The sequence below is a fragment of the Periplaneta americana genome, chromosome 4 (genome assembly GCF_040183065.1).
Source record: "Periplaneta americana isolate PAMFEO1 chromosome 4, P.americana_PAMFEO1_priV1, whole genome shotgun sequence".
Classification (NCBI taxonomy): Eukaryota; Metazoa; Arthropoda; class Insecta; order Blattodea; family Blattidae; genus Periplaneta; species Periplaneta americana.
Genome location: NC_091120.1, coordinates 87,912,338 through 87,924,885, shown reverse-complemented (window position 1 = coordinate 87,924,885; position 12,548 = coordinate 87,912,338). Strand labels below are relative to the sequence as shown.

Here is a 12,548-nt window from a genome sequence, read left to right as displayed (position 1 = left end):
CATAATGGTTAATATTATACGAATCTACTGAGACGGAAGTTCATCTAAGATTAAAACCTTTCCTTCCCACTCCATACCCATTGGTGATGCAGCCACGGCACATGATAAGGTCACAGGAGAGGTCTTGCCTCTTCTTCATACCCTTCTCATGCAGTTGAGTTTTCGATTTTAAACCTGATACGAATTATTGATATTAGAGGAGAAAAATTCGCTCCGGCGCCGGAGATCGAACTTGGGTCCTTGGTTCTACGTACCAAGCGCTCTAAACATTGAGCTACGCCGAAGTTCAATCCACGGCACTGGATCGAATCTCTCTCCTTCAATGTTTTTCCCTTTGTGGCCTGACTCCAAGTTCGACATGTATGTTGACATTTTACATTAAGTCAACTGCCATTATATAAAATATATGCATATTATTGTCGAATCTCGGCCACCAAGTCACTCAACTGAGTGCCCATCTTGTATAATGGCAGTTGACTTAATGTACTGTAAAATGTCAACATACATGTCGAACTTGGAGTCAGGCCACAAAGGTAAAAACACTGAAGGAGCGGGATTCGATCCAGTGCCGTGGATTGAACTTTGACGTAGCTCAGTGGTTAGAGCTCTTGGTACGTAGAACCAAGGACCCGGGTTCGATCCCTGCGTCGGAGCGAATTTTTCTCCTCTTATATCAATTGTTACCATAACAGATGTATTCTGTAGGACCAAAAAATTTATTAATCTTCACGTAGATACTGATACAGATAATTTGTACTATAATCACACCAGTATTCATTAAATACAGTATATAATATTGATTATTCGTTATGTATCCAGAGGAAAAGTATTTAGAATTTTAAAATTTGATTAAATATTTTTTTTCTTTCCTTAGAATAATTGTCACATTCCCGTATTGATTTTTTTTTTACAGATCACTAAACTTGTGATCTGAAGCCTACTTTGTAAAGTTTATGGTAAAAGGTAAAGGTATTCCCGTACATGCCATGAAGGCACTTGGGGGGCATGGGGGTAGAGCCCATGGTGGTGATGAAAATTTGTTTTTGTTTTTAATTCTCATAATCACTATGACCAATGGAAATCTGTCTTTATAATGATACAGTAATAACACTACTCAACAAATTTGAACTTTTTTCCATAACATTAATTTGCATTCGCTGAACACGAAAATGACAATGAAAAGTTCGTAACATGTCACGTTTTTGTGTTATAGATACATACTTGATACGTTGAAAAATCAGGATTTTTTTTTTACCTATTAAAAATTATTTTGTTCTCATTTTTTATGTGAAAATTTCCAAGGACAGCTTAGATATGATAAAACTGATACATCAATAACTGATTAGCTATTAAGATTTATAAAAGCCACTCCTCGTGCAATAAAATAGAGAAAGATAAAAAACTTCATTTTTTTCTCTTATGAGAACTGGAATCTTCCCTTTTTAAAAACTAGCAATAATCGCCCATCATCGCTGGATCCCATATTCCTTCATACCGTTGCTCCATTGTAGCAATGTCTTGGTGAAATCGCTCTCCCTACTCATCACTTACAGTCCCCAAGTTCTCAGGAAAGAAGTCCTAATGTGAATGTAAGAAGTGGATCTTCAGTGACATACTGCAGGTCATTTTTTTTTTCTTAGTAACATCTCCATTAATTGGCGATAATTTTCTGCCTTGTGATTCCCTAAAAGCCCTTTGATGTAAAAGATGTCCATGCTGGTAATACCTTGGGGTTAAGTTTTTTCTCAAAAATGCTGTCCTTAAAAAGTTTTTTAATTTGTGGTCCGACAAATAAGCCTTCTTTTAATTTAGCATCACTGATTTTAGGGAACAGAGTCTTTAAGTGTTGAAAGGCTTATCCACTCTTATCTAGAGCTTTCACAAAATTTTTCATTAGCCCTAGTTTTATATGCAGTGGAGGAAGAAGTACTTTTTCACGTTGCACTAGCGGAAGATATTTAATATTATGCTCACCAGGAATGTAACCTTGTGTGATAGGCCAGTTCTTCACCACATAATGTTGTGTTGTTGCTCGACTGTCCCACAAACATAAAAAACAACATAACTTAGTAAACCCTTATTGTAAACCAAGCAACAAAGCTATTACTTTCAAATCTTCACAAATTGCCAAGCGATGTTCATTACAATTTACTGCATTCAATATTAGTGACATGTTTTCATAACTTTCTTTCATAGTGACTGAATGAGCCACTGAAGGAAGGTTTTGTATTGCCATTGTGGAATAAAACTGCTCTTTTAAGCTTAGTTTTGGTGAATCGATGAACAGTCTCCATTCTTCTGAATTATATTGAATATCTAATTCATTCATAAGCCTATTCACATTTTTGTAGGCAGAAACAGAATTTTCCATTACAAAATAACTAGTCAGTTTATCGTTTCGTTTTCTGAACACGGAAATCTTCGTATCTTTTGCTAAAATGTTCCATTCTTGTAATCTAGAACCTAACAGTTGCTTGGAAAGCCCTGAATCTCTAACTAGGTCATTAAGTTCTGCCTGTCGTATCAGATGTGGTGTTGTATGATGTTCGGAAATGTAGGTGGGATCAGCGGAAGTTGAAGGGTAGTCTGAGGATTCTGATAGTTCGTGTTCTTCTGGAATGACATAATCTTCCCCACTGAGCGGAGGGATAGGGATAGGAAGTTCAGGAGAATGTGGCACGGGTAATATGACTGGTGGGAAATTAGGATACACAATTTTATCTTTAGTTTTCCTTGAAAATCCATGTGGTTTGATAATGCAGAAGTAAAAATCTTCCAGATGACTGGTGGGCTGTCGCCAAATCATTGGAACAGCAAAAGACATGTTATTTTTCCCCCGCAACCACTCTGTTAACTTCACATAACATGTTACACAACACACGTGTGGTGCCCAATTTTGGTCTTGTTCACCCACTTTATAGCCAGAATACAAGTAATATGTCTTTTTTACATTGTCTGCTATTTATCGACGTTGTGATTTCAAAGTTAATTCCCCACAAACATAGCAGAAACTATTTGGAAAAATTTTACAGGAACGACGTTTGCTATCCATTTAACACTATTAAAGAATAACTAGTACCGCTCACAACACTTCCACAATCAGAACTAATCGCTAAATTATTAATTTCTTGTCTTAACTATACAACAGCGACTGTATTTGCTCCTTTTCCTTAGTTATAGCCAGATGTGAGTTACCCTCCGTGCAGCTGCATAATAAGGGTAATAAAGCAATAAACCATCGCTAAGGGTAACACTTACTTAACCAACAAAAGTGAAAGTATGTTTCAAATGGTACCTTAAAAGAACAGATGTGCTACATAATTGTGTAAAAGATCGACGTTAAAGAAAAGAACCTCTTTCAAAGTGGCTAGGTTTTAACACATTTTTATACGATTCGCTAACTAAAAAACATAAGTTTCTGAAAAAATGTGACGTGTAAGCACTTTTTCAATGCCATATTCGTAATCAGGACATACAAATTACATAAAAATAGTTATTCTTGTCCATGTTATGAAAACCTTGTTGAGTAGTGTAATTACTCTCCAATTTCTATCCCTCATTGCGTTATTAATATTAAACATGAAATTAACAAAAACGAAGGTCCAACTCAGATCATTTACAAATATTAAGCCAGAAGCACACGAAAATAAAAAAAAATCAATTTCTTTAAAAAAATCTTAATTTTATCGTAGACTTAATTAAACATGCGTAGAATTACATAAAAATGTTGAACTTAGTAAGAGATAATCTAGTATTGTATCTTAAAGATGATGTTTTATAGTAGTGATCATTCAGTCTACTTTTGTTTAAACCATTTACCCGCTCCCCGATCAGTTTTGCACCATATCATGCCATGCTACGTCTATAATAGTTGTTTCGCAAATTGATGAATACTCTCCTGAGAACTAACTTGGAGTGGCTTGTTGTGTTGTGCAACCTATGCTACGAATAATTTTGTACAGCTGCAAACCTTGCTGGTCCCTTTCATCTCGCACATCCCCTCAGCGACAGCTTTCTAAAGATTAGACTTCGTGTCGTCTTGCCTTTGGGCTGGTTTGTTGTATAGGATTTATGCGTTTCCTGTCCTTTCACTTAGGCGAAACTACGTATGACAGACATACGTCTTGTCATCTGCTAACAACGTCCTAGCTGCAACACTGTGTTAACTTTATGGTTTAAAACTGCGCGTTAATTGATGCTTTCAATCATGTAATTTTTAAGATGATAGAATATTTAATTAACAATATTTACTCGCGTAATTCTCCCCCCTCCAAAATTTTTAGGACATATTTTTCATAATTTTGTTTTAAATTTCAAGCATTTTAAAAATACGCTTGGAAAATCCAGTATCATTCTCCATCCCTTTTCCAGTGAAAAAAAGGCCGATGATTCCTCTGATGACACGGACGTTGATTTGGATATATTGTCTGATGAGAGAAATGCAGTGTAAAATAGTCATGTCTGTTTATTTTGATTGCCTGATTAATAATAAGTTCATTTTGATGCGAATATTTTATGCGCGAAATTTAACACCATGTTACGTGGTTAGTCAAGGTCATACTATTGGCATTAGAACAGACACACAGCAGTACAAAGAAAAGTCTCAAAACTGCCCATAATTACTCAAATTGAGGGTGTGTGTGTGTGTGAGCATTAATCTGATTAGTACAGGAATAGTTTAATACCGTATTATCCGTGAAGAGCCTATTCTCGATATTCTGTAGCCCTCGCGTAATTCCCCCCCCCCTCTGTCTTTCACCACCAAATTTTGAAGAAAAAGGGGGAAAATTACGCTAATGTCCGTGACGTACGGAAAGGTTACGGTGCAGATTTAACGCCATGTGAAAGCGCTGATTGGGAGTTTCAATTTTTCCTGTAGAATAGGTGAAGACCCATTGTCAACATGTTGCTCTGTATTGCTGAGTATTTTAATTGGGCCTTGACTATTATTGAGGTTCACGTAATATTAGTTCCTAAAAAAGTAATATGGCCGTCTTTTCAATGTTCACAGACATCACCAGAGCAGATAAAATCGCAATGCTATGTAATTAAACAATAATAATATTTTATTTACATATTATTGATTTATTAATCGATTATTAATATGAATTTTGTCTGGCAGCTCGAAAATCATTGATTAATTGACTAAACACTTTATGATTCAAGACGACCTAACTCAAAAATTTATATTGTTCGAACACATGAAATGATTAGTGCGAACTCCGAAAACCGTATACGACTTGTACTGTTTATTTATTAATTACGTTCAGGTTTCAAATACCATTCGCTAGTAACTTCCGTTTCATGACGCTGACAGCTTTTTCAAAGGCAAACGTTGTTATCAACATAATAGTTAAAAAGTAACTGCCAGTTGTACTATTTGTGAGTACCGAAATTCGAAACAAAGTTGGCAAAGGAAAATTCAACCTAAAAACTAGAAAATCGTTATAATTCACTAGCATATGGAGGGAATGTTTAGGTTTCACCCTTAGAGTATTAAATATTGAGATTCGGACTATATATGATTGATATCCACGTGAGAAGAGTTCTAGTACTGTATTTGGATTTAAAAAAGAAAACGATGAATTTAGTGTTCCCCGACCAGAGACGGGAACATAGAAGAGATGTCAGTCGGTTAAGGCGTTTGCCTGACGGTCTGAAGTTGCGCTCGGGCACGGGTTCGATTCCCGCTTGGGCGGATTACCTGGTTGGGTTTTTTCCGGGGTGAATGCAAATCCTCGGCCTCATCTCGCCAAATACCATCTCGCTGTCACCAATCTCATTGACGCTAAATAACCTAATAGTTGATACAGCGTCGTTAAATAACCATTTAAAAATAGAAGAGAGGAAGAAATAGTTAAAAGAAGGATAGATCTACTGGAATGGAATAATCTTTGTGGTTTAGTTCATTTTTATGAAATTGAAATCGAAAATTTAATTTTTGATAGAGAAGAGCGGAAGAAGAGAGTGAATAGAAGGAACGAAGGCATAATTTGAGTGCAGAGAAATGCCAGAGTAATAAATTGCAAATTTAGTAAAGTACATTTAAATTTAAATTTAAAAACCTCCGATTTAGCTGACCGCATCTGTGGCTCAAGCACTAGCACCATCCAGGTGGACTGGGTCCGATTCCCGACCAGGTCGTGATGGAATTTGTGGTGGACAAAGCAGACGTTGCAGAGTGTTTTTCTCGGGATATTCCCGTTTCCCTCTATCATTCCATCAACACTCTCCACCTTTCCGTCATTTCATCTGTTATCTGCAATAGTTAAAAATAAGCTGCGGTGAAGATTTGGAAATATTACGGTTCCCGATGCTGATATAAGAAGTGCTTGGGACTCCGAATTGGAGCTTCTCAGGTACTCGTCTGGGGATGGACCTGGCTCTTGTCAGGGCTGAGATAGGATCGTCCAACTGTCAGCATGAGATTGACACCTGTCGGACTTGGACCATCGCATAAGGTTAGAGTGCACAATGGGTCAATGTTATCTCGCCAACGTAAGAATTTGAAGGTAATACATTGCATCCATATGAGTGGCGAAAGTGGGTTTGTCCTACTCTCCACATATCCAACCATATCTCTCTCTCTCATATATATATATATATATATATATATATATATATATATATATATATATAAGGTATATTAGATATACCATAAGTAGAAATATATGGTATAAATCATATAGAACCTATAAATCTTGAATATAAATAAAATTTAATAGATAATAACTTATTACCAATATTAATTTTAGAAATTTCATACCCAAATCAACCACCTAAAAAACTGACTAACAACACTAAAGTTTTCAAATAAAAAGGTAAACAAATTAATAAAGGAGTAGGAAAAATAATTCAACTAAGAAAACTACCACCTATAATAGCTATAATTAGTAAACCTAATATTCCCTTAATTATATTAAATCTATACTCACCTATATTATATATACTTAATATATTAAAATCACCACACAAAGTATAATAAAATAAACGAAAAGAATAACAAACAGTTAAACCTGTAGAAAAATAAAATAAAAAAAAAAAAATATTTATATATCTTAAAGATACTATTTCCAAAATTAAATCCCTTGAATAAAATCCAGCCAAAAATGGTATACCACATAAAGCAAGATTAGAAATACACAGACAAACTGAAGTTATAGGTAATTGAAAGGACAAATTACCTATAAAACGAATATCTTGAGAATCCTTTATAACATGAATTACTATACCAGCACATATAAATAATAATGCCTTAAATAATGCATGTGTTAATAAATGAAAAAAAGCTAAAACAGAAAATCCTATAGACAAAATACTTATTATTAAACCCAACTGTCTTAAAGTAGATAAAGCAATAATTTTCTTCAAATCATATTCAAAATTTGCCCCTAAACCAGCTATAAATATTGTTAAACCAGAAATAAGTAAAATAAAAATATTTAATCAATCACTAAAAGTAGCTCTAAAACGAATTAATAAAAAAACACCCGCAGTAACCAATGTTGAAGAATGAACTAAAGCAGATACCGGAGTAGGAGCAGCTATAGCAGCAGGAAGTCAAGAAGAAAACGGAATTTGAGCTCTCCTAGTTATAGCTGCCACAACTACAAGAAAGGAGATAATCTCCATTTCAAAACTACCCTTTAATAATTCCAAATAATAAATATAATTTCATCTTCCAAAATTTAATATTCACGAAATAGCTATTAATAAACAAACATCCCCAATCCGATTAGATAATGCAGTAATTATTCCTGCATTATAAGACCTAACATTTTGGTAATAAATAACTAAACAGTAGGAAACTAAACCTAAACCATCCCATCCCAACAAGATTCTAATTATATTAGGTCTAATAATTAGAAATATTATAGATATTACAAACATTAGAACTAATAAAATAAATCGATTAATATTCATATCACCATTTATATAATCATCTCTATATAAAATAACTAAAGAAGAAATAAAAAAAACAAAACCTATAAATAATAAAGATATTCAATCAAATAAAAAAGTCATAACAACAGATCCAGAATTAAAGCTGATAATATCCCATTCAATAAAATAAATTATATTATTAATAACAAAGTAAAAACCCATAAAAATCAAAATAATTCTAAAAATAAATAAAAATACAAATCTAATAAAACAAATTGATATATATATATCATAACCTAAGATAAATAAATTATATCACTGACACCACAAATCAATATTTTATTATATTAAACTACTTAAGTAGTTTATACTCAAAATGCAACAACATCACTATTCAAAATCAATATATTTAATGGAAATCAATGCAAAAATAAAAGTAAATATTCACGAGAATAACCTAAAGAACAAGAATAAATACCAGAATAATATATTCCAGCACTAAAAAAAGATAAAAATATTAAAGTGTATATAGTTAATCATGATCAACCTACCAAGCTATTTAATAATCTTACTTCACCAAGTAAATTTAATGAAGGTGGGGCAGCTATATTACAAGATCTTAATAAAAATCACCACATAGTTATTCTTGGTATAAATCCTATTAAACCCTTATTAATTAATAATCTTCGTCTACTTAAACGCTCATAAGAAATATTAGCTAAACAAAATAAACCAGAAGAACATAAACCATGAGCAATTATTAAAATGTATGATCCACAAAATCCCCAATAATTTAAAGTCATTAAACCCCCAATAGCTATTCCTATGTGAGCTACAGAAGAATAAGCAATTAATGACTTTAAATCTGTTTGACGCATACAAATTAATCTAACAATTACACCACCAACCAATCTAATAGAAATTCAAATATAATTAAATACAGAAAAATTAACTAAAATTACAAATACACGCAATAAACCGTATCCTCCCAACTTTAATAGTACCCCAGCCAAAATTATTGAACCCGAAACAGGTGCTTCTACATGAGCCCTAGGTAATCATAAATGAACTAAAAATATAGGCATCTTAACCAAAAATGCTATAATTATACATAAATAAAATAGATTATTAACATAAAAATCATTTATTAATAAAGGAATATATAATAAACCTAAAAAATTATAAATATAAAATATACCAACCAACAAAGTATAAAATAATAAATAAATACCAGCCTGAAGTCGTTCAGGCTGATAACCCCAACCCAAAATCAAAAAAAGGGTTGGAATAAGGCTACCCTCAAAAAATAAATAAAATTAAAACATTTTTAATCTTCCAAACGTACAATAAAGTATAATTACTAAAATAAGAACAATAAATAAAAAAAATTTCTATAATAATTATAGCGAAAAATAGATTCTCTCGCTATAATTATTAATACACAAATTCACAATCTTAATAAAATTAGACCAAAGGAAATTAAATCCCCACCAAATAAGTACCCTAAATTACCCCAACAAAATAAACCAGGTATAGAAAATATAAATAAAAAACATAGAAGAAATATTAATGATTGAATTATTCATCAAGAACTATTCAACAAACATAAAGGGATCAAAAAAATTAAATATATTAAAAACCTTAACATTGCAACATAACATATGATTGGAAATAATCATTACCATAACTACGAATTATAGAAACTAAAATAGATAAACCTAAAGCACCTTCACAAACAGAAAATGTTAAAAAAATTATTCTAAAAAACAATTCATAATTAAAAGCATTTAAATAAATATATAATATTGAAAATAAAATTAAGACAATAAATTCTAAACTTGATAAGGTAACAAGTAAATGTTTACGATTAGAAGAAAAAACCCAAATACCACAAAAAAATACAATAGAAAAAAAGATAATTTTCATTAGTTTTAATAATTTAACAAAAATATTGGTCTTGTAAACCAAAAATAAGATATACCTTTTAAAACTTCAGAAAAAAGATAAATCTTTTCATTAATCCCCAAAACTAATATTTTAAATAAACTATTTTCTGACATTAAAAATATTATAATTATAATATTAACTGCAAGAATACTTTTCACGCAAATAAGACATCCATTGGCAATAGGACTCTTATTATTAATTCAAACAATTATTGTATGTATAATAAGAGGTTTACTAGCACAAAGATTTTGATTTTCATATATTCTATTTTTAATCTTCCTAGGAGGAATATTAGTATTATTTATTTACGTAACAAGATTAGCCTCAAATGAAATATTTTATATATCAATAAAAATATTAATAAGCATAATCATTATTATATTTGTATCATCACTAATTATTAATATAGATCTAATAATCAACAATATAGAACTTATAATTCACGAAAATATTTATAATAAGCAAAATGAAATTATGAGATCACTAATAAAATTATATAATCAACCAACAAATTTAATCACTATTATACTTGCTTCTTATTTATTCTTAACATTAATCGTAGTAGTAAAAATTACGAATATTTCAAAAGGACCCTTACGCCAAATAAATTAATGAATAAACCTATACGAATTAGACACCCCCTATTTAAAATTGCTAATAATGCCCTAATTGATTTACCAACACCATCTAATATCAGAACATGATGAAACTTTGGTTCATTATTAGGATTATGTTTAGTAATACAAACTGCTACAGGATTATTTTTGGCAATACATTATTGTCCTAATATTGAAATAGCTTTTTCAAGAACTGCTCACATTTACCGTGATGTAAATTATGGTTGACTATTACGAACTTTACATGCAAATGGAGCATCTATATTCTTTATTTGCATTTATTTACATATTGGACGAGGAATATATTATGGATCATATAAATTCTTACATACCTGATCAGTAGGTGTAATCATTTTATTCCTAACAATAGCAACAGCTTTTATAGGTTATGTTCTACCATGAGGCCAAATATCATTCTGAGGAGCAACTGTAATTACAAATCTTTTATCAGCAATCCCATACTTAGGTATTGATTTAGTACAATGAGTATGAGGCGGTTTTGCAGTAGATAATGCAACCCTTAATCGATTCTTCACATTCCATTTCCTACTCCCATTTATTGTAATAGCAGCTGTAATAGTACATTTACTATTCCTACATCAAACAGGATCAAATAACCCTACAGGATTAAATAGAAATATTGATAAAATTCCATTTCATCCTTATTTTACAATTAAAGATGTTGTAGGATTTCTAATTCTAATTATATTATTAACGATATTATCACTAAAGGAACCATATATTCTAGGAGATCCAGATAACTTTACTCCAGCTAACCCATTAGTTACCCCAGTCCATATTCAACCTGAATGATATTTCCTATTTGCATATGCAATTCTACGATCAATCCCAAACAAATTAGGAGGTGTAATTGCCTTAGTAATATCAATCGCAATCTTGTTTATCATACCCTTATATAATTCAAATTTCCGAGGTATACAATTTTATCCTATTAATCAGATTATATTTTGATTAATAACAAATATTGTAATCTTACTAACATGAATTGGAGCACGTCCAGTAGAAGACCCTTATATTATTACTGGGCAAATCTTAACAATTTTATATTTCTTATACTAAATTATTCACCCTATAATAACAAAATTTTGAGACAAATTAAATAATTAAAGTTAAAAAGCTTTAAAGAAAAGTATATGTTTTGAAAGCATAAGAAAGAAGTTAAAATCTTCTATTAACTTTACTTAAATTAATACACTTAAACCAACAATAAAAATAAATAAATCCTAATACCCAAAAAAAATAATAAATAATTTAATGATAAGGGTAAAAATCCCTTCCAAGCCAAATATATTAACTTATCATAACGAAAACGAGGTATAGTACCACGAACTCAAATAAAGATAAAAGAAAGAAAGGAAAGCCTAAAATAAAAGAATATAGAATTAATATCACTACCCAAAAAAATAATACAAAATAATATTCCCATAAATAAAATACTGGCATATTCAGCTAAAAAAATTAATGCAAAACCGCCTCTTCTATATTCAACATTAAAACCTGAAACCGACTCTGATTCACCCTCAGCAAAATCAAAAGGAGTACGGTTGGTTTCAGCCAAACATGAAGTAAATCAAACTATTGATAAAGGAAATGTAAAAAAAATTATTCAAATATAAACTTGAAAATCATAAAACATTATTAAATTATAACTACCCACTAAAAATACAAAAGATAACAAAATTAAAGCCAATCTAACCTCATAAGAAATTGTCTGAGCAACAGCACGCAATCCCCCCAACAATGCATAATTAGAATTAGATGATCAACCTGCAATTATAACAGTGTATACACCTAAACTAGTACAACAAAAAAAGAACAATAAACCCAATTCAAAAGAAATAAAACCAGTAAAATATGGAATTATAAATCATACCAATAAAGATAGAAATAATCTAAAAACAGGAGCAAAATAATAACATAAATAATTAGCTAAAAAAGGAAATCCCGCAACCCACCTTAGAAATCTCCTGTTATACCAGTAGAGTCAAGTCTCCTTATTTGATATTTTTAAGTTCATGTTTAACTTACCCAGGTGGTCGTAACATGCATGGAATTCAGAGTGCTATTTCGATCATTTCC

At 31.2% G+C, this 12,548-nt stretch overlaps 2 protein-coding genes and 1 pseudogene across 2 annotated transcripts in view; 1 reads left to right on the top strand and 2 right to left on the bottom strand.

Moving 5' to 3' along the window:
- The window catches only part of Unc-76 (fasciculation and elongation protein Unc-76), a 480,336-nt gene that overhangs the window by 360,274 nt on the left and 107,514 nt on the right, over positions 1 to 12,548 (top strand). The gene's annotated exons all lie outside the window — the stretch shown is intronic.
- Positions 6,641 to 8,088, bottom strand: LOC138698024 (NADH-ubiquinone oxidoreductase chain 5-like; the record flags this gene model as incomplete). The annotated part of the gene is given in 1 exon segment (XM_069823702.1): positions 6,641 to 8,088. A coding segment is annotated over 1 exon segment (1,233 nt), but the record flags the coding sequence as incomplete, so codon positions are not given.
- LOC138698755 (NADH-ubiquinone oxidoreductase chain 4-like) lies at positions 8,256 to 9,532 on the bottom strand (annotated as a pseudogene).